This window comes from Marmota flaviventris, chromosome 11 (assembly GCF_047511675.1).
Source record: "Marmota flaviventris isolate mMarFla1 chromosome 11, mMarFla1.hap1, whole genome shotgun sequence".
NCBI lineage: Eukaryota > Metazoa > Chordata > Mammalia > Rodentia > Sciuridae > Marmota > Marmota flaviventris.
Window position 1 is genome coordinate 43430918 of NC_092508.1, and position 23647 is coordinate 43454564.

Sequence of the window (23647 nt, forward strand, 5' to 3'; positions counted from 1 at the left end):
GGTTACATGAATTCTTTCCTGGTTGTCCCTCTTATTAACATTTCTGAGAAAGAATCTGAAGGGAAAGCTTTTTGGATTATGTACTTTCAATGAACAGAAGCATCTGAACCACTCCTTTAAAAATTCTTGAACAACTCTTATCCAGATTTGCTTTCTATGCAGCGGGGCTGCATATACCACGCCAGTGGGCTCTTCTGAACCAGATGGCCTTCAACGGTTCCCTCCCAGCTGTGTCACTGACAGCATGGGGGGCTAGTCTTCTGCTATTTAATAAGAAGTATAAAATCATCTTATTCCATTTCCTTATTTGTGGAGAGTCAAGAAATGTATCTTTTCTACCTGTCACGGCATAAGCAGTGGACTTACCCCATCTTATTCCCTGGTTAACTTTAACAACTTGGTGTTATTAGCTCTTAGCTTCTAGTAATACCTAGGCTTCCTCTTATTTCTCTTGCTTGGCTTATGATTTGCATCCACTTCCCTGAGCCCATGTCCTGTTTGGAGGAGCACTGAGAGAGATCTGTAATCAATGTCTAAAAATAAGCTTGGAAAGTCAAGCCTCAAAGTTAGGTTCTTCACATAGGGTAATCTTGATCTTGGTTTGAACTTCCACAAAAAATGCCACAGGGTCTTTAGAGAGGAGACTGTGCTGAGGCAGTAACAGGAGGCAGTGGGAAATGATCCTGCATAGGGAGGGACCAAAGGGAGCTTTGCTTTAATGCCAAAGACAGTCAGCTCAGGAGGGACTATAGTGTGGAGGATTTAAGAGATGTGTCCTCTTCAGAAGAGAGGGAGAGATAAAAGGGGCTGGAGAGAAAGGAGCAGATGGTGAGGCTTTTTGATGCTTCCGCTTTCCCTAAAAACTCTCATAATCATAGTGCCCAGTAATTTGTCACCAATTCTTTCATGCCATTAAAATCAAACCAGCATGAATGAAACTGTTCATGTTTTGGATTGTTTCAGTTCTGTAGTTCTGTCCTTTCATAGCCTAGATGATAATTGCTCAATTAATGTAGCATTAATATTTCTGAGTCTAACAACCATGTACATACACTCTTTTGGGTGTTAGTTCTTTGAGAGCAAATATAAGTCTGATCAAGGCACCAGAACTATTTTCTGTTTACTGAAAAAGCTTATTTTGTTGTTGTTGTTGTTGTTTAGGTCCTAATGCTGGCCTGGATGGTCTTATTCCGTGGACCAGGTTTTGTAAGGTGGGTATTACTGGGGCTCTATCCTCTCTGCACTCTCTGTGGTGGTTCTCCTTTTCCTCACTGTGGTGCTTAACTGTTTGCTTATTCTGGCATGTTTGCCTCTCACCCACGGAGCCCTGAGGGCAAGTTGTTTACTTTCCTTCAGGGCTGGAGGTTTCTGGAGGTCAGTCTCCAAGCCAGAGTCTGACGGGAAGCACCTGCCTGAGTGATAACATTCTTTCATATCCGAAATGAGTCTTCAGTTCCCTCACACCAGCCCACTGCCCAGCAGTGTTTTGGCCTTGTCCATGTGAAACGTGAGCTTGGCCTGACTGGCCTGATGAGCTTTGCAGTGTATCAAACAGAGGGACCAGCTGGAGGCAGCAGTTAGACCCCAATGGGGTCACCAGATAGTGTTGATCAGCTCACTCTACTGGCCTCCGCAAGTCTGAGGGCAGTTTTTGTTTCTTTGAGTCGCCCTGGAGGTCATCCCCTGGCTGTTTTGCTACTGTTTGGAGAGGGAAGCAGAGCCCAGCCCAGGGAAGTGGAGAGGTCCAGTTCTTAACACCGATAAGAGGGGAGGGATGGAGACATTCCCCAACAAGGGACCGCTGCTGCTGTGTGCTGAACAGTTCTACTTTGGCAGCTGGGGTATCTTTGCAAATTAAAATACAGCAGTGGGAGAGAAAATGCTGAGTCACTATTTTGAATTTCTTGAATCCTAATGTATGCATTGGTATATTTTCAGGAAAATATTAATGATAAAAATTTTTCCTTCTGGCTTTGGATTGAAAACATCCTAGAACTCATTAAAAAACACCTGCTGTCTCTCTGGAATGATGGGTAAGGACCCTGATGGATGCATTTTTGAAACGTTTTTAGTACATGCTGCCTTACTGAAGGTTCAGACAAAGCCTGAGCTGGGCTTCCTTATTGGACAGGATTTGTGTGCACCTCACAGTCATGCATACTTACGGCTGTCAAGGCTTTATGAGAGTGGAACCTCAGAAAACTAAACTTTATCCTTCCTTAGTATTTATGCAAAACTAAATTAAAAAATAAAAAGAAAGAAAGAAAACCAACTGAGTGCCATTCATGCATTCAACAAGTGTTTCTTGATCACCTGCTATATTGTCCATAGGAAAGGAGACATTTCAACTTGGTAAATTTTGTCTCACTCACTCATAGTATGAGCTGATACTTCAACAAAAGCTTTAAAGTGACCAGAGATGCTAGAATCTAAAATATATTTTCTGCATCTTCCTCTTCAGCATAAAAAATGTGTAAATTCAGATATTTTCATAGCCTTTAAAGTCAAATGATGATGAAAGACCCATTAATCCAGCATGTATTTAGTGAACATCTGTAGCATCCTGCTGGCATTATGTATTTTTTTTTAGTTTAGCATACATATGTGTAAGTGAAATGCTTCCTTAAGTTTCAATTAAATATATTTTTAAATAGTCTATAGATTTTTTATTATATGTTCTCTTACCATGTTGCAGTCATTTTCTTGGTTTGTCAAGTTAATATAAAAATTAAAATCATGATTGAACTACAAGTGACACCGGTGATCTCCATGTCTAGGTGTATCATGGGCTTTATCAGCAAGGAGCAAGAACGCGCTCTGCTCAAGGACCAGCAGCCGGGGACATTTCTGCTGCGGTTCAGCGAGAGCTCCCGGGAAGGGGCCATCACATTCACATGGGTGGAGCGGTCCCAGAATGGAGGTGGTAAGTGAAGGGCACTGGAGCACCCGGGCACGGTGCCACATATGGCTGACATCCTCTTTACTACTGCAGATCAGCCCAGACTTACCCAACTGAGGCCCCCAGATAGGATATTATTATACACCCCCTCCCCCAAATGAATATTGATGAATCACTGCCTAGGATGTTTTGTGAAAATGATGGCTTTTAAAAGATAAGGTCAAGTTCCTTCCTTTCAGTCAGGTTTGTTTTCTGTAGGATAGGATGTGAGTCAATATCATCTGTAGCCAGTTCCTTGGAAGAGCTCACTTTTGCCACAGTTTAAGGTTCCAGACTCACTTAGGGTAACTCCAGAGTCAAGTGCACAGGCGAGGATTGGCTTTGTGAGAAGACCTCCTTATTGGTTTTATCCACACATACCAGTAGCTGGGATTGGATGCGAGGGCTCTCAGGATAAGCTGCAGTCCTCTCTGCCTTGCCTTCAAATAGAGCAGCTGCTCATTTATCTCTGTTGGTGTATTGGATTTCTCTTTGACCAAATGAGTCCATAGATAAAAGACTCCAGAAACCTTGGCATCATGAAGCAGATCTCTGGAGGTGAAGCTGAAGAGTGCAGATGAAAAAATGATAATGGCAAACTGAGTACTTTTCACAGGCACCTATAGTTTGCCTAGAGCGCTGGAAACAAAACTGATTTGTTGTGGTGACTTCCCTGTTGTTGGTGTGTAGAGGCAAACGATGTTCTGTTCATTTTTGCTTCTGATGACAAGTGTGAAGACTGGGATTGGACCCTGGTGTAGGCAGTAGATGTTGAAGCCTACCTGTTTTCTTTTTTCTGGGGTAGTTCATTTCCTGATGCAGCTCAGAGATGAGCTATGACCCAATTAAAGAGGAAGAAAACACTTGTCAACCAGGAAAATATAAGCAGGGCTGCACCAGCCACATAGATTTAGGATATAGCGTAGCAGAAGTTCTAGAGAGGACTCCCAAAGCACTGCTCAGCACCTTCTGGAATATGTGCACACAGAAGTGGGATTTTGGATAAAATAGTGTTGAACCCTGATGCAAAGAAAAAAACCACCAACTCCAATTTTAAATCGAATTAAAGCAAGCTTGTATTTGCGTACACAAAGAGAGCTGATCAGCGACTGTCTCCCCTAATGTGGGCTAGAGACCAGCCCACCAGCTCTTCAAGAATGAGATTTTATAGCAAAAAAAGTTGCAAAGGGGGGCTGTCTTGAGAACTTACAGATAACAGAATTTTGACAAGCATAATACAAAGGCAGATAGTAGGTTAATGATCTACATGGCATGACATTTAAAGGTAGGGAGTAAATTCAGATCCCAACATCAGAATTTATGAGGCACTGCTGGGGTTTCAGAGAGGATTGTTATCTGGTCGGGGGAGCCAGGATTTATGAGGTGTCACTAAGGTTTTAGAGAGGGCTGTTATCTGGTCAGGGAAGGCCAGGCATTGGTGAGTTCAAGGCCCGGGCAGGAATTCCAAACAAGTTTAAAAATCGCAGTAATTTATAGTAAAACAGAAATTAACTTTTCATGACAAGATGGTTCCCAATCTTAAAATGAAATTAGGCTGGGTTCATCAGTAGGAAGAAAGTTTTGAATCAGGTCTGGGATAAGAATAGGAGTTAATTAAACTGTGGCTTATTGCATTAAAAATTAGAAAAAAAAAAGTAGAATATGAGATCTTTTCTTGTTTCAAAAGTTTTATTTTTCCTGTAGATCATCATCATTTATTTTAATAATTATGTTTTTCAATATGAAAAGAAAAACAAAATGAGCTCATCTTTTAATAACTTAATCTGTGGCTTGAGCCAAGAAGACCCAATTGGTAATTAATTACTTATCTGCCTATGGGCAGCATTTTGTTGAAGATGAAGGCTTCTAAAGGAATTTAACAAACCTCTTTTAGCCACATTTATAAATCTAGGCAAATAATGACAAACACATTGTTACTGAGAGTAAAACCTGCCTTTGTTTTTTCCCTATTAAAGACAGGATTGTAATTTATTTAGAAATAAAGCAGTCCATGGTATGTGTGACAACTCCTAGATTATAATTAGTTCTCATGAGCTCGCTCACATCTGTATAATCTACAATGTTTTGCTTCTCTCTGTGTCATTGTGGAATATTCTGTGGAATTCACTGGGACTCACTGAGCGTCTCTCTTTTTTAGAACCTTACTTCCATGCGGTTGAACCCTACACAAAGAAAGAACTTTCTGCGGTTACTTTTCCTGATATAATTCGCAATTACAAAGTCATGGCTGCTGAAAACATTCCAGAGAATCCCCTGAAGTATCTGTATCCAAATATTGACAAAGACCATGCCTTTGGAAAGTACTACTCCAGGCCAAAGGAAGGTAGGTGGGAACAATCACCACTGCCCTCCTGAGACACAGCCCAGCGCCGTCTTTCCTGGTAGGCGAGTGTTGTGTGCAGACCAGATTTAAAAACAGGATTTACTTTTGCCATCCTGCCAGCCAGGGCCAGCCTGCTGTCTTTAACCCACTACTCTCTTATGGATTAGTAAAAGCAGGCTTTCAAAACACAGTATGCACTCAGTGTGGTTGTAATGAGATGCATTATTTGGCCTAATACAGCACGCAAGACATGCTTATATAATTTCATACTTTACAGGTATAGGGAAAGTCTATTTCTGATCTGTGTATCTGTTACATTGTCACTTTTTGCACAGGAAGGGAAGTATGACCAACTGATTTGTGCCAGTCTGCTCATGTTAAATTAAGGAAACAGGTCCATGAGAAGTAACCTGTTTCATCAACCCAATTATTTGTTAGATCCTATTGTTATTAGTAGTTTTTATTAAGAGGGGGCTTTGTCTAGGATACCAGTCTTAGGCTTCTCAGTTACCACTGAATCATATTTCAAAAAGTTCAAGTTAGGTTTTTCTAGTTTTAGAACATGCCAGAAAAGCTAATTGTTTTCAGAATGAGAAGTATCACTATTTATTAGGACAGTCACTTTGGAATTAAACACGTGCATGTATATCATCAGCTAAACCAGTGAGAACTTGGCACATGTGGCCATCTTGGAGGATTACAGCTTGAGGAAGAGAAAGCTCCTAGCTAGGCTGCTAATGAGATACTCACTCTTTTTCTGCTAATTGCTTCTTCATGCCCACCAGAATTTCAGATGACTCAGGCAGGGAGATCACAACCCCTTAAAAATTGCAGGACTCTGAGCTGCCAAGAAAAACAGTAGAATTTTGATCCCCCAAAATATTCTTTGGTAATTTCTCTAATGGAAAGTTACATGCTGTGTTTGCTTCTAGCACCAGAACCAATGGAACTTGACGGCCCTAAAGGAACTGGATACATCAAGACTGAGTTGATTTCTGTGTCTGAAGTGTAAGTGAGCACAGAAGACTGGCATGTTCCAAACTGCACACTAGCCCTGGCCCTGGCTGGGGCCTGGAGAGTGTATTTTGCTTTTCCTTTGTAATTGCTGTCGCCATTACAGTTGGACTTGTTGGAAAGATCCTAATTAGAGATCCTGGTGTCACTGTCTGCCAGCATTTGACTGCCTTTAAAAACCAAAAACCAAAACAAAACAGGAAAACCAAAGTTGTATGTAAGGTATTTAAGTTCTCCCCAAACGGATACTTTGAAAAAGCATAAATAAAATGAACAAAAATTGCAAAGAGTGGGAAAGCAGTTCTTTTCAACCTAGAAAAGGCCAAAGTAATCATCGAGATACATTTTCCGCTTGCGTTTATTCTGTTGTTTCATTTCATAAAAGGTAGAAAAAGGTTTGGAAAGTCATTGTCAGTTATTTGGCCTGCAGCACTGTCTTGGGCTGAATGGATGTAGCCTTCATGTAAAAACACTCTGGAGCAGCTTTATCTGCATACAAATCTCAAGGTAGGGATGAGGGACTCCCCAGACATTTCTCTGGTGCTTTTCTGTCTAGGGTAAGCCACGGGGCACTGCCATCCCAGGGTGGCACACGGCTCGTGCTCATTCCGAGGCTTAACCAGGCAGAAGTGGCCTAGGTTCCAGTCTGGCTGTGACCCACTCACATCTAGAGTCCAGTACATACATTCCCAAGGGGCCGGGCTGGGGACAGAAACTGCTGGTGATCCATACATTTTCAGATGTGCTTTATAAATGTGTACATTTTCCTAAAATAAAAATATAAAGTGGTCATTCAGTCACAGACAAAAGATAAAGAAAATGTGTTGAGTCTGCAGTAGGGCTTTCATGAGGTGTTAACATTTCCCTTTCCTTCCTCCCCTTTCTAGTCACCCTTCTAGACTTCAGTCCACAGACAACCTGCTCCCCATGTCCCCTGAGGAGTTTGATGAGGTATCCCGGATAGTGGGCAATGTGGAATTCGACACTATGGTAAGTACTGTTGCAGGGGTGTTCCCAGACCTGGGTAAGCGGGTGCCCTCTGAGGCAGGGTGGGCACTGCAGCAGATCCAGGGACTTTCCTCAAGAAGGATTCCTCTGGCAGAGCCAAAGAAAGGGCATTTTTCAGATGAGCTGGGACAAGGAAAAGCCTGCTGTGCTTCGACAAGGTACATCATCAGCAAAATGTTTATTCTTGGCATCCTCCAAAAAATAGGTGACATTTCAAATACTTATGTTTCCCCTTCTGCCCTTTGAAGTACAAAAGTTCTGTCCTTGTAGAATTTCACATATTAAGGAACTAATATTTTTCTGATAAAATGTTTTCTTTCTGCCTATAGCCTTACCACAGTGACATTCTTAGGAAAGGGTGTTATTTTTAGGGACTAATGCTGGGTAGTTGCAGTAATTACAGATTTACACTTAGCAAGCAGCCCTGAAAGGGCTTTCTCTGCTTCCTATTTAAGAAGGAATTTGTGCTGCTAGCTCCTGAAGCTATGAAAAAAGGCCAGCCCAGAAAAAACAGCACAGGGGGTGAAAGAGTTAGTGAGTTTCATGATAGAAATAGGAACATGATTGTTTCCAAAAGAGGTGATCTTCCTCTGGGAGAATATTTTTCAATATATCAAACAGTATTGTTTGCCTTTCAGCCTGAAATCCTTCCTCTTAAAGATTTGTTTGGTTGGCTGGGTTTTTGCTGATGCTGTTTAATTTTAAGCTCTTTTTCGCATGGAGCTATTCCAGTTCATTTTTCAAAGTTGGTTTAGTGCTTTAAAAAAAAAAAAAGAAAAAAAAACACCTCTCTGAGTCACTGCTGGCTTTTCTTCATCATTTTGTACCTGGTGCCTGGCAAAAATAGGTTCTCAAAAATGAGAGAGGAAGTCAGGGAGGGAGAGGGAAAAGAGGGGGTGAGGCGTCTCTTGCAAACCATCATGAATTCAGGGAGTGTGTTCACGTGACCTCAGTAATACCTGATCAGCGTCACGTTTCTTAAGGGTAAGAAGGTCTTTTCCTCCACTTTAGGAGGGCTAAAATCTGTAGAGACTGTACTTTCTTACACTTTCCTGATTGTTGAGGATAAAAAAGCCATTTAGAAAAATGCTTAGCTAGTATGACAGCAAAATAGTTTGGTCTGTGCAAAATGAGCCTTTTCTCTGTGTAAGGTAGCATCCCAACACTCCTCTAAAAAGTGCTCTATAAGCCTGACACAACAACGCAGTACTCTTAAAGTCCAATTTAGAAAATATAAGCTATATAGATAGAGCCAAAAAGCAGGGTGATCCCCTTTTATACCTCTTTTGTTCCTGAGCAAGGTCCCTCAGCCGCATCACTATTGATGGGTGGCACTTACTAGCACCTCCCCCCTCCCAAGCACTTCCCCATAAAAGCCTCTAAGTTGGGTGTTATTGTTGTTCTCATCTTGGCAGACATAGAGCAGGGCCCTGTCCCCAGTTACAGAGCTTGACTAAGATCCAGTAGTTAGTCAACAGTAGAACCAACATTGAATCTACCTGGTGTCTCCAGAATGCATGCTCTTGTCCACCATCCTAGAACACCTGCCACAAACAGCCAGACTTGGCTTCATTCAAAATGTGCATCCCATAGAGGCTGTTTGCACAAACTGAGCATTTTATTCTGCTTATTAAGACAAAGGCAATGTGGCCTCTGGGTGAGAGGCCTGTGATTGGGATTTGGCAGGCAGAGTTCCAACTCTATCATCACCATTATCCCTGTGACCTTGTGAAAAGAAGATGGATTAATTCCGTCCATCTGTGTAAGCAGTAGGACTGCCTCCTGTATGCTCTCAGAATGATACTGTGAGAGCAGTTTAAATACTGCAAATAAATGTCAGGAAATGGTTTGTGGTCTTTGGACATTCCTATAGCCATTCCATCCCAAATGATATCATTCATTTCATTTGTAGAATAAAGTCAATCTGTCTTTACCCCTCTCCCCACACATCACACACATGCACACACACCATTAAAGACTCCAGGCAGGTCAGTAGATGTACAGAGCTAAAAGAGGCTATAAGGGAGACACAGCACTGGTTAGGCAAATTCAAATGCAAATTCAAAATAATAACTGGATGAGTTTTTAAACTGGATTGGCTCCACTGTGGTCTGCTCTGTCCTCAGTCTTGGCCATGACTTCCATTCGGCATCCATGGCTCTGAGATGGAAGCAGCTCTCTCAGAGCTGGCTGATTTCCACCCAGTCTGGAGGTTGCAGCTCTGGACTAGGGTGACACTAGGGACTGATGCCCAGTGCAGCCTCTGGGCAAGAGGACCACAAGCTCCTGAGGAAATTATCCAAGATAGCCAAATTACTAGTGTTTTTTGCCACATGAGTTGGGTGTTTGTTTAGCCTGGATTTTCTGTATGATAAGTTTTTCCCTCTGGGCTGTAGTACAACCATTCTACTTTCCTAGAGGCCTTTAACCAAAGCTCATAACAACAACAACAAGGAAGAAAAAATTATGATAATTTATTATCTACTATTTTCCTTCTACTGTATAGACAGTTTACATATGCTAATTTAACCCTTTCCATAAACCTGTCTGCTAGGTACTATTAGCCAACTTTGACTGAGGACCTTAACATTTAGAGGTTAAGTAATGTGTCCAATCACACAGTGACAAGATTGGAATCTGGGCTTCCTTTTTTCTCTCTCTCTCCCTGACACCCCTAAAGTCTGCCATCTTAACTACAACTTTGTGCTGTTGACCAGGCTGCAGCATAGGGGCAGAACCTTCAGTGTGCTTTTCAATCCAAAATGATTTTCCTAAGACCCCACCAAGTACCATGCACTATTGAGCACTTGAGATTTAAAAGCTCTCAAGAGGCTTTACTGTCTAGTGCTCAGTCTTGGTACTACAGGCATTTGGGGATGGAGAATTATGTCCTCTGCATTGTATCTCTGGCCTCTCCCCACTAGATAGATGCCATACACCACCACATCCAGCCATGGTAGTCAGAAACGTCTTTAGACATTGCAGGGGACCAAATAGTCTCTCCGAACATCTGATATAAGGCGAAAGACCAGTATAGAAGTCAGGGAGTCAGCGGTAGGACAGTCACCATTCCCTGAGGAGCAATTTCCTGACTCCAAGTTGCCATGTTCAAGGCAACTGGGCAGAAGGCATCGGTAGGGAAGGTGTAGGGGATCTTAATAATTCTACTTCTCTGGCCTGTATTTGAAACATTCATTTATTTTACCTATGAGTGACCTTTAAGGGAAATTCATCATTTCCCTCACATCCCTCTCTCCCTCTGGCGTATAACTCAGCATTTCCTCACCCTTGTTTTGCATGAGTGGATTTGCCACATTGCTCTGTCCCCAGACTTGCATAACAGCAGAAAGCTTTATGCAGTCTGGATAGATTCACAAAATTAAGCCAGCAGGCTGTAGAGTAATAATCCATCAGCTTAAGTGATATAAAAGGTCTTGATTAGTCCAGAAAATGGGTAGGTCATGTTGAAGGTCCTCAAATTCATTGGTGGTTATTGCTGTTAGAAGTGTCTTCCTTCCACTACATTCTACAGTGATGTTAAATATCTGAACTTGCTTGTCACAAGATCAATGTGATAAACTTAACCATCTTTTATCTCTTACAGATGAATGCAGTATAGAGCATGAATTTTTCTCATCTTCTCTGGCGACATTTTTCTCTTCCCATCTGTGACTCCTTCCTGCTGCTCTGTTCCTTCACATCCTATGTTTCTAGGGAAATGAAAGAGAGGACAACAAATTTGCTGCAGCCTATTGATAGCAAGTGGATGTTTCTCTTATTCAGAAACATGTTACTCTGAAGGGCTTCATGCATTTTATTGAAGGTGAAATTGAAAGGCACTCTCCACAGAGTGGATTTTGCAAATGAAAAACATCCATATGCACCCAAAGCATCAGGACTAGAATGAGAGACCTTTGGGAAAGGTGAGAAGTTTGGCAACAATTTAGCAAATGCTGTGCATGAAATCAGTGCCCAGCTGTTACAGGTTGTTGGATAGATATTGGTTACTTGGGAACTCTTGATGTAGAAAAAGAAAATTTCCATTCTGCTTTAAATATGGCTGAAAGTCTATTGTTTTGCCAATGAAATAGTTCAAAGCCAAGTTTATGTAAAATTATATATCAATACTTTATCAAAAGTAGCCTTCTTGCATCTGGGTAGGAGAAAAAGAAGTTGTGCTCTTCATTTTAATTATATCTTCCACACTGGCCATTTAAAACTGGAGAAAAATTCTTTTTTTCTAGAAGAGAATTAGCTTTTGTGTTGGTTATGGCTGAATAATATTGGCTGTTATCAATAGAAGGAAGTACATTTTCTAAATTCATAAATAGAGTTTTCTGTTTAATATTTAATATTCAGAGCTTAGTGTGTTTCACCTTCATCCTGGTCACTGGTGAATGAAATTGTCTTTGCCCTTCCATGAAGGGAGCCAAGCTCTTAACAACAGCCCTCTTAAGGCAGATCTCTTTATTTTTTAAAACATTGAAATTAATTGCAGACGGAGATAAACCCAGGAATTTAATTCATGTTTCTTAAATGGGTTCATTTGTTTTTACTGTTATTAGCTGGTATTTAGTCTATTAGCCATAAAATTGAGAAAGGAGTAGAAAACGTAGTTACTGACAACTTGAATCATTAACCATAGATAACGTGAAAATCAAATTATTTCAGAACTCATGTCCTATGTAACTGCACGGAGAACTGCATATTTTTCACTGATAAATGTGATTTTCTGACAATTATGTTTGCAAATGGTTCCATTATCTGTCTTGCGGTTTTTCCACATAGTTTTTTGAATGGATGATGTTTTGTGGAATGTACTATTTTTTTGTTTTGTTTTGTTTTGTTTATATGGTCTTCTTTCATTAGTGTGGACACAGAGCAGTGATAAGGGATGAGTCCACAGGGTTCTTCTGAATAACTTTCACAGACCGCTTGTCTGCGTGGCCGCTCTCCTCTCTCCATTTCCACCACCACAACTATGTGATTACAGAAATGCTGTGTTATTCTTTGGTGGAGATAAATTTTCTTGACATCTACTTTATAATTAAAGCTAAAGTATATATATTACATTAAATATAATATGCACACAGTATTTTTTTATTTTTCTTATTACTACACAAATTGAGGCCTCTTATCAGTTTTTACATAGGATAGTATGAACCTGGCTGGGTTTTGGTTGAATCTTCAAACTGAAAAAATCAAGAAACATGACCACATTTTTGTGAATATTGTCCCTAATTCCTAGGATTTAACTACTTGTTAAACTTTTGTCCTTTAAGAATGATTGGCATAGTTTCATTTTACTGTACCAGCCAATCTTTAGTATAAGGTTTTAATAATGCTGGCATTATGAACTGGTTTAATATTTACCTCATTTACGTATCAGTCCTTATTTTACAATAAGATTAATAACACTACTTTCTTAAATATTCTCCTTACTCACCATGCTTGTAACCAGAATTTAAATGGCAGATTAAGATAGGTCAGTGGAAGAGATCAATTTGTAGTCTCATTTAATTGACCACTAAAATATTGCTGAGCAGATCATGGATTAAGCTGTGTTTGTGTTTTAAGTATATCTTGGATAGTGTTTATATGACACTTGTAAATTTGGTAGGTGTTTTCTAAGCATAGAGCATATATGTACCACTTAGGATAAATTTATTATTTTCAAGAAAAGAGAATTATTTTCAGAGATGGCATTAAATGAGCAAGATGTTTTTACTGCCTACAAACTAAAGTGGAATATGAAGGCAGGTCTTAATGAACAAAATAGTCCTCTGTCACATCTGACTGCTCCAGGGAAAAAGCTAGAAAGTGTTTTGGAAATTCTTGTACCTAGTCTTTGAACTCAGATATTGTTCCCCAAGTAAGGGGTATTTATTCAAGTGGCATCTTTTGGTTGGCTAAGATTCATTAATTTATTAATTCGTCAAGTATGTATTCAGTATTTGCCATGAGCCAGGCTCTAGTCTAGATGTTTGGGAAATATTGGTGAACAAAACCATGATAAACCTAAGATGTTCTAGGATCTGGATCATATAACCTTCCTATCTCACTAGGATCTGAGCTGGACCTTCTATAATCTAATAAATCACATCCACTCCATACATAACTATAAAATTCCCCTTTCTGCAAAAGTTTTTTTTTCAAGTGCCACCTTTTAACATACATAGGGGGCTTCCTTGAACCATTCAGTCTATGATTTACGAATTTACTCATTTTACTATGAAGATTAACCCAACCCCTAAAATAGCCACACAAAAATAAAATGATCTTGTTACACAACAACAAATATAAAGTTTCTCCCTTGGGATTATCTGTACATCTGCACTGATAGGTGTAGGTGAAGTTGCCTATATGTTACAGAGCTTAACTTTATAGCAGCTATGCCTGACCTTAAAATTCCACAGCGGAGAAGCCTTAGCTGATGTGAATTATTTAATATAAATAAGTTTAAATGCAAATTCTGTCCATAGTCAGTAGGACCTTATTATAGGATATAGGAAAAGAGTATGGGACTAAGAGTTCTGTATCATGAGCCTCTCTTGAGTCCCAGCTTCATCAATAAAAGAATGGGTTAGATTAGAGAATTTCTGATGTCTCCTGCATTTCTAAAATATCAATAATGAAGATGGTAAAATACCGTGGCTTCTATAGCCAAACAATTTAGTCTGTGATAAATGACTTTGATAGATGAAAATGTATTGGCCCTGGTGCTCATGTCTACCATGAACCAGACACAAACCTTAAACCTGAAGGGAAAGAGTGCTCCAAGGACCAGGGTTTCTGGCACTGGAAGTGAATGCCATTCCTACATATAACAAATTAGGCAGGAGCTTAGCTTTGCCAACTGGTCCAACTCAGATCCTAGTGTGGTAGCACCAGGTTCAACTCTCCAAGTAGATTAAGGTTTTATAAATAAAAATAACCTGTCCTCTCATTCAAGAATATGTTCAATGGTTCAGTTCAACAAGTATTTACTGAGCACTTTGTAACAATGAAAGGGTAGTGTTAAATTCTAGAGGATAGAATGTGCTTCCCCATTCCCACATCTTTGAGGATGAACTCCTTGGCTTTGTCATTGTGATAGCCCCACCTGACACCATGCATACTACCTGGTTCATAGTAGGCATTAGCAATGGATCTGACCAACTGGACATGATCCCTACACTCAGTAAAGTGTTCAACCCAGGGTCGTAAGAGAAAAACCTTAGTTGTTTTAAGAAAATCCATTTTCACACTTTTTTATCATACATGTATTTATTATGCTGTAAAAAGCAACACTATCTGATTTCATTTAAAATAAAATGTTTCCCAATTTCAGAATACTTAACAATTTATACTTTGAAGATTAGATCCACTTTGGGAGATATTGAAAGCAAATACATTCATAGCTGTGTAATCTCCAGGAAGAATCCAAATCCGTTAACAGCTCATTCATTTCCCTGCCAGACAGACCACAGAAGCAAAAGCGAATCCAACTCGGCAGCTACAGGCAGTGTGGGGCAGCAGTGGGGACAGCATATCACCAAAGATGAGACCATTAGAACCAAGACCAATAAAAACGACAATGTATACAAAGCTTTATATTAACACGACCATCCAAAGCTCCCAGGATACAGAAAAAGCACATATGATCCTAAAGCTAAAACAAAAAGATCTTTGGAGTTTACTGATGGCAGCAGTAAACAAGCATTCAACAAGCATTTAAATAAAATGTACTCATTATCACCAGCCAGTAGCAAACAGCCAGAGCACCTGGCACAAAGTCTTAGATAACATCTTGGGGAAATAATGGCACACTTAACTAAACCACAAAGAATTTTACAAAGCAGTTTGGATCTGAGAAAGGAAGAAAACTCTCTTTGTTCCCAAATAATAGTTAGAACTTCATTATTAGATAAAAGCCTCAAAATCACTCATTGGTAATCTTAAAACACACAACTGAACCACCTTAATGTTTCATTTTAATCACAGACAGCAAGCTGCTATTTAGGCAGTTATCCTTGTTGATTTCAATTAAAATATGTCTACCCCAATACCTGTGGGGATAATGCTGCTCCTGTACAGCGTCTTGCAAATACAACCTGTTTGAACGGCTTGATAAGATCCATGGGGCAGGAACACAGTGGTGCCCACCTTCCTTTCTCCCCACAGATGCTGGAACACAGGAGCCGCCTTTGTAACTGAGCAGCTAAGGAACACTGGCGTGGTTTCACCAAGGGAGGTGCCATCTAGGGATTGGGAGGGCAGTGGCAAAAGCTACTGACTTAGACTAAAAGCAAAAGTCAAAGCACCAGGGGACTGCTGGAGTGAGTAACAGTGCCATTGGGCATAATAAAGCTTGGAAGCAGCAGTCTATGCTGATTGGGAGGCGGGGGGAATTGCCACATTAATGTGGTAACAACTAGCATTCATGTAGTTGAGAATTCTGCTCATTTCACTAAATAGCTTCAAAGAAGTCCATGTATACACATGTATGGACAGTATGCTTAATGTCAGAAATCCTCACTGACATACCTCTTTATTTCTTTGAGGTTATGATAAGATACAATGTATGTGCATTTACTAGAAAATTGTTCTTCAGTTCTGAAGCCCCTTTTACCTACTTTCTAAATGAATCGTGAATTAACTCCCTAAGACAAAATGATGGGTATCAATTTAAAATGGATTGGCTTTTTCTCATTATTGAACTATAGAACCCACAAAAAATTATACGGTAGAGAATGAGAAAAAATCGGGAGTGATCCAGTGGTCTTCCCGAAGAGGACAAATATCTTGATGCAGACTTTGAATGGCAGATTTAAAAACAAATGTTATTTGTAGCAGTTCCCTTACAGTCAGAATAACTTTGGTAACTTAGAGCATTTCTGAATTTGTCTTTGTCTAGGAGCTGAAAAATAACTTTTTAAAGAGCTGTAGCGGCACATGCCTTTGTTTTTTTTTTTTTTCAGAACAAATGAATTGGACTAATTTATCCTTAGTAATTTGTTTCTGGTTCATCCTCTATACAAATGGCAAAGTACTAGCTCTGATGCCAGAAATGTGAGGCATTTTCTGACTTACTGTGGAAACATGAAAACTGCATAGTATGCCAGCACTCACTTTCCCAGCCAGAGGGAAGAGGCAGACAGCTAAAGTCTGAGAAGAGAGGCTGGACTAAGGGGATATCAAAAAAGAAAAAATGTTCAAAAGTATTATAATTATATTCACACATATGTTTTGGTCACCAAACATATTTTTAAACAGATTCCCTGATACAGTCTAATCAGAATTGGCCTATCCTACTAACAGCTGTTAACTATTTTAGAGTCACATCATGAAGCGAGGGTGATGGGAGACATTTTAAACACTCAACCATATTGTTGCATAATTGTTGTTCAACACTCAAAACTAAATCTATATTTGAAGTCTTCAAAGTCACACTGTTTGCTTCTGAAGACAGCCTTGACCCCTTTGGACAGACTGTACAACAGAGCTTAATGTATAAGTGTGTATCAGCAAATCATCACCATGAATTGAAAGTTCACAAAACACACAAATGAATCATGAAGACCACACACTTAAGCTAGCATTGGTAACTATTTCTTTTACATCAAATTATACAGTGCACGAGGTAAATATTGCTCACATTATGGAGGGAGATTGTTTTATTTCTATTTTTTCCCAAAGAGATCAGATTTGTCCTGTGCGCACAATGAAGAAAACTCCGGTAACACTGAAATGACAAATGTAAAATATACATCACTACCAGATAGAAATACACATGTTCTTCATAATCATTTTCCACAATTAAATAGGTAAGTGATTTAAATCTTGGGATTTAAGACCATTATAACAATCCATCAAGATTCTTATGGACTGTTTGGTTTTCTTTTCCATTGTCGGAGTCTCCTTGAGGTGTGTACTGGACTTGGTATTCCTGGAGGATTTTGAATACATCGTGGTGTCCAAAGTGCAGTGCTTCATCCATGGGAGTGTTATTCCACCTAAACAAGTGGCACAGTATGGACAGGGTCATTAGGTAATTTCTGCATGAAGATGATCATCCAACATCCCTAGGTTTTAATATAGGTTAAACAGCCACCCAGGTTTAATCACTTTAGCAATATTACAAGTAAAAATCGTTAGCAGAAATGCAGAAAGGAATTTATAATTTAAAAACTGATCTCACAGACAATTTGGGATATGAGGATGAAGAGAAAAATATCTCTATGAGAGGAACCGGTTTACATATCCAAGTGCTTGTGGAGGGACCTTTATAAGGAAAGTCCTAGTTTTGACAGACAAAATAGATACCTCAAAGGTTCCTGAAAAGTCCAAAGGATTTATTTTTAAATAAATGTTCCAGTCAATTCAAACATCACAATAAATCTCACAAGTCTAGAAATAACCATAACTCTATGAGGGCTTAACCATGTATTGGAGGAACAAGACTGACCCAGAGAAAGTGACATTTCCATCACCTTCAGTAGGATGGGAAGTGTGGGCTCACCTACACCTCTACCCACACAGAAGACTCAGTTTCCCTTCCTTATTAAGTGTGCTGGGGCTGCGCTGTTAAGAGCAAGGTAGATAAAGATTCCAGGATATGAAGAAATGAAGAAGGGATAGCACTGCCTAATCGGCAGAGACAGCACTGTGAGGCTCACACCGCAGCACAGGGCAGGGATGAGTCTGAGTTCCAGATACTGCACAAGTGAGAAGGCCCTCTCCTTCCCTCTCTACTTGTGTCAAGAACTTCTCAGAGGCTGCCAGTGTCCTGCTCTGTGGGCTCATGGGCCACTCTCTCCACTTTGCTTCTGTTTCCTTCTTTCCTTTGCTGTATTACTGGTCACATTATGAAACCAAAAGTGTTTAAAACTGTCTCATTTTTAAACATTTTTGGTAACCTGTTCTTAAATATTTTAAAATACTTTTTTAGTTATACATGGACACAATATCTTTATTTTGTTTATTTATTTTTATGTGATTCTGAGGATTGAACCCAGTGCCTCATACGTGTGAGCACTCAACTTTCCCCGCCAGAGGGAAAGCCACTGAGTCACAACCCCAACCCTATTCTTAATTTTTTAAATCAGGTAAGTAACACTTTACAAGTATCTTTTGTGTTTCTCAAAAAACAGCTGGACTAATGGTTTTTTATTTCTGTACAGGCCTTCCTTAGTTGAGGGAGACAGTGGCTCTACAGAGGGACTTTTCAGTCATCTTCAACAGCATGTGATTATGTGGGCTTTCTAAGAATTGAATGCCACCATAAGTTACCTTTTTATAACTCTTTTCCCATGAAACAATGAAGAATAATCAACTTCAAAGAATATACTAATTTCACTCAAGCCTAGTTTATAATTTTAGATGATACTGATTCTTAGGAAATGAAGAAAAATAATTGTTTTGGGTCTATAGCTTCCATCCTAAAATCTGTTAGTTTTTGAGGGGTGGGGTTAGGCTGAATAGTTAACTTAGCTAACTTGCCCCTCAAGACGGGCTCTTTTACTTCTGCATTCTTAGAGGCCAACTTGGGGAGGGGTTCAAATATATAAAAACACAGTAAATATTTCTAGCACATACTAGTGTTTACTAGGAATTATAAACACAGGGGAAATATTCTTTTGGTTTCTTCCTCTATAAAGAGCTGAGAAGGATATTACATTTGGGGATAAATGGGAGAACTGTCACCCTAACTTGAGGTTTTGGAATACTGCCACAAATAGTCCTCGTGTTATTTAAATAATTATAGGAGTAAAGTTAGATAAGCAGATGTGTTACCACACTCACACACTGTTCAGACACTAACATAACTTCTCATTTCTTACAAGCTGAACCAATGAGATCTAGGCCCTAATTTTTAAAAAGTAGATATAGCTTAGTAAACACATTTAATACCTAGAGAGTAATCAACTTGCTCTAAACTTAATACAGTAACTCCCATTCCTCAGACATCAAATCCACAGTCCTTATACATAGCAAAACTCTAAATCAAATATTTCTTACTCATGTTATTCTAACCCTTTATTCTCAATACTCACTGACTCATCTGCTCTTCTTCAATAAATAACATCAAGTATTGTGAGTGCACAATTTACTATACATGGTCATGCCCTGGGCTCTTATCCCTGCATTGCTCACTTTGTGGACAGCATTTGCCACAGGAAGGGTAGCAGTTTGCCATGTGGACCAGGAGGGAGAGGAAAGGACCAGAAAACACCCCAGGCAAATTCTTCCTACTATAGATTGAACGCTGATCTTTCCCCCAAAATCACTGGCTAGAATTCAACTTCTACAAAGCCTGATAAAGCTTTCTACCCAAATCTTGGACTTTCAGCAAACTCCAATGTATTCATTATAGAGTTCTTTTTCAGAAGCTTTCTTACACATTCTTCATATGCCCCTCAAGATGGGCTCTTTTACTTCTGCATTCTTATATGTTTATCCTATCTCCCCTGTGTAGTTAAAAGCCCTGTGAGGACAGAATTTCTATTTTCTCTTTCCAAACACAAAGAACTTTCTTTTTCATGTAGTGTGTGGACTGATAGTCAAGGCTGAAATTTTCTAATAAGAATACCATTCTTAGATAAGAAATAGGATATGGGAGATCAGATAACCCATCTAGCAGAAACAAGGTTTTGTTTGTTGCCTCTGGAAAGACACCACAGCAGATTCAAATGCCTTAGTGACTTTACATATACCATCACTTAAATACTGTAGTCCTGTATAATCAAATACTGACTTGCCCATTATGGTAAAAGGTATGTAAGTGCTTACCTGTCCTTGGGGAAGGGATTTACTTTGCAAGCTTCCAGCAAAAATTTAACGACTTCAACATGACCTACCCCCCCAAAAAAAAACAAACAAACAGATATTAGTATTTAGTAGAAGTTAACTCTGGGGAAAATAATAATAAATGACTGGTTTATGTATTACCCTCTGCAGCAGCTACATGAAGTGCTGTTCTGGAATCATAATCCCGCTGTTCCATATCCATGGCTGACAAAGCAAATCTGAAAATTCATAAGCATAGCTATTCAGTATATATAAAACAAATTCAGTTCACACTGTAACATTCACTCTATAAATTTAACCTCAGGGCCTGTCAGGCGCCATCCTTTGCCAGGCTCATTAATGTTAACTAGAGTCCCTATTCACTCAGTACCCAGGTGTCCTGGGAAATGCCACCTCACCTCATCCTTATCTTTGCTATTTGGGGGTAGGATGAAATATTAACCATCTCTCACAGAATTAAGTTTTATCACGCTATTATTCAAACTCCAGAAGAAAGACACACCTATACCAAATGTTATGTCTCAACAGGGCAAGAAGCTAATAGTAAAGTTGTATGTCTTCACAGAGATTCCCATTCTTTAATTTGATACTTTACATTCTACAATTTATGAGTACTGACTGGACTTTGAAACAAATGTAGAAATTAAGCCTATACATCTTTCCATTTAAAGGTCAGTTGCAACTCTATACAAGAGACTTTATATTAAGTATTCGGTAGTAGATGGTCTTTCCGATCCTGATGATTTACAGGACACCAGATTCCCCATCTTTGTCCCATCCCCCCACCAGAGATGGGGAGTGAATGTGGAATGGGGAGGTACTGTCCAATAATGGTAAACCCCTAATATTAATTAGCCAGGTTAGTTGGATAAGTTACCATTTGGGAATGCAGATATCTAGGCTTTTCTAAAAGATGGAAAAGAACGAGACTGGGCTGCAGGCCTAAAGCATTGAACATGGGGGTTTAATAAAAATTTTGTTTGGGTTGTTTTTATTAGAGGGAAATGTAAGTGAGACCTTAGCCTTGATGCTAGGCTGCTAACCTAGCGTCAACTTCACAATAATGGAAAACCACATGCTAATCCACCCAGACAACATACCTTCGAAGGGCAGATACATCTCCAGTGTATGCAGCAAACAAAAGGTTTATCACTGATTTTACCTGTGAAGAAAAGAAAGTTCAGACATTCACAGGAAAAGACAAACCCACAGTGTTCAACTGTCACTGGTTATTTCCATGTGCTTGGAATACTTCAGCTGGATCACTCACAAAAGGTTATCAAGTACACTTCTATAACCAAATATACACATGTGTGGTATTTGCTTCTTTTAACAGTATTATGAAGGAAGATTCAATAATAAAGATAAGGTTCATGAGAGAAGGAATGGAATGATACCAGTTGGCACAAGAGTGGAAGCTCACAATCTGCTATTTGGGGCAACTGAAAATGCTTTAGCACTCTTCTCATTTAGCATGTCTCAGTTCTGTGAGCAAGTTTGTATACTGATAAAAGTCATCACATGATTAAAAACTAAATCATGCTATTTTAAGTATCTAATCCCTGCCAGCAATAACATTCCTCTCCACTAACTGGATTCCTTGCAAATCTTAAAGACAAAACTCAGTATTTATCATCTTAAACTTAGGAATAGGGCTGTACTTCACTGGAGTTTTTGTTTCCCTGCCCATCAGGTACAAATTAGAGCATTTAGAGAACCCATAAAACTGCTTAAAAGGTGGATCAACCCAGCAATGTTGATGAAAAACTACACTACTGATCATACAATTTGTTGGTAAATATTTTATAAATTTCCAGTTTGTCTTGTGCTTTATAACCTCAACATTCATATTGATGACCCAACTAACATTAGACGCAATGGTAGGAAATGAAAACTCAATGGGAGGGATGGAAAGTAACCTAGTTATCCACAAACAACCTAGTTCTGGAGCTGTGCTTCAAGATCTTAAACTGGACATTCTGTTTGTGTTATGGCCCCCCACAACCTGTGAATTTTTAAAAACTAACAAACTGACCAGTATTTTCTAAGCCTGTTTTGTAGCAAAACTATAGTCTGCAAGATGCTCCATGAAAATAAGGGTCCTGTGATCAGATATATCCTTAAAATATTAAATCTCCTTGGGAGATTCATGAACATATGAGAGGCCTTGCAGAGTTCTGAATACAGGAACTACTTGAGCTGTATACCTCCAAAATAACACTACCGGCCATTAGTGTTGGTATCCTTTAAAAAGCTAATACTCCTTCAGTCCATTAACTTCCCTTCCTGCCATTCTTTACTACTGCTGCCCATCCTGTCCCCTGAAGTCAGTCCCTCTGAACAGTCCAGACAATGTTCTGTATGGAGGTGGGAGAAAGTTACATCCAGAATACTCTTTAATATATAAGCATCCCCCACCATCCCATTTCTAGTCATCTAACTCTTATACCTCAAATTGATACATTTTAGGGAAAGGAGGTAAACATGCACATAGCCTTTTTTAAAGTCTAGGTAACTCTGATATGCTCTTTTGGGTTATGCACCATTTTTTTTCTATTTTTTTTTTAGGTGCTCTTGGCATCTTTTTTAGTGGTATCGGTTCTAAATCCTTTCTCGGAATTCCCCTTGTGCTCTTTAGCTACAGAATGCTGTTTAACTACCAGAGACCATTCATACTTCCCACTGGTCTCTCATTGCTAGTTCACAATTATTTTTTCATTAGTGTCCTTTATACTTTATTCAGGTCTTTAACACCAGAGGCCACTCATAAAACAGTGATGACCCTGAATACTTGATTGGGGGAAAAAAACACCTCTCATCTCTCCCCTCATTTTTATGCAGAGTACTTACTTAATACCTATTCTTTTTCCCTCTGTGCCTCAAACCAAAAAGTTATCCATCCTTCCTCACTGCCAAGATCTGCTTCTTTACCCATTCCTTCACACAGTCTTCCAGACCTCCTAACTGTGCTCCCTTAACACCTTTGTTTCTAGCTTCTCCGACCTCTTTCTTCACTGGTTCCCTTATGTCTGCCTTAATGCAGACACAGCATCCCATTTTGAAAAACTACCACTTGACCCTCTTATTCCCTTTATCAGTGCATATTTTTGCAAGTATTTTATACTTTTGAATTCCCTGAAAACTATCTTCGTATTCACTGTTGCCTCTGAACAGTACTCTAAGAAGTTCCAGCAGCTTCCTAAGTCCTGATTCCTCTTGTCCTCCTCACACTCCCCACTCTCTCAGGACTTTTCTCCCAAGACACTGCTCCTCCTGCTGGCTCCTTTGCACATCCCCTGCCCACTTTCCACTGTCTAATTATACTTCAAGTCAGTCTCCATCTTTCTTGGTTTTCAACATAACGTCCCTCGAATGTTTCATATGTACCTCTGGGCAGAATGACTTTTCAATCTATATCTTTAATCACTGTATCTAAACACCAACCCTATAGCTCTACTTGATTGCCACACTGAAACTTCAAACTCAAAAACAGTAACAATATTGACAGCTGCCCACTCTCGCTCCAGAAGTCTGCATCTACCTGTCTACTTGAC

At 39.5% G+C, this 23647-nt stretch overlaps 2 protein-coding genes across 2 annotated transcripts in view; one reads left to right on the forward strand and one right to left on the reverse strand.

The window, feature by feature from the left end:
• Nucleotides 1–12399, forward strand: part of Stat1 (signal transducer and activator of transcription 1) — a 37909-nt gene extending 25510 nt beyond the window's left edge. The window contains exons 19-25 of the mRNA XM_027924978.2: nt 1162–1211; nt 1939–2033; nt 2778–2923; nt 5097–5282; nt 6215–6290; nt 7184–7286; nt 10909–12399. Coding sequence (XP_027780779.2) covers nt 1162–1211; nt 1939–2033; nt 2778–2923; nt 5097–5282; nt 6215–6290; nt 7184–7286; nt 10909–10923 — 671 coding nt within the window. The 3' untranslated portion in view covers nt 10924–12399. The remainder of the gene's footprint in view (nt 1–1161; nt 1212–1938; nt 2034–2777; nt 2924–5096; nt 5283–6214; nt 6291–7183; nt 7287–10908) is intronic.
• Nucleotides 12400–14551: 2152 nt separating this feature from the next.
• The window catches only part of Gls (glutaminase), a 77276-nt gene continuing 68180 nt past the window's right edge, over nt 14552–23647 (reverse strand). Inside the window, exons 15-18 of the mRNA XM_027924979.3 lie at nt 21194–21255; nt 20235–20311; nt 20076–20139; nt 14552–17299 (exon numbers count right to left, since the gene is read on the reverse strand). Coding sequence (XP_027780780.1) covers nt 17143–17299; nt 20076–20139; nt 20235–20311; nt 21194–21255 — 360 coding nt within the window. The 3' untranslated portion in view covers nt 14552–17142. The remainder of the gene's footprint in view (nt 17300–20075; nt 20140–20234; nt 20312–21193; nt 21256–23647) is intronic.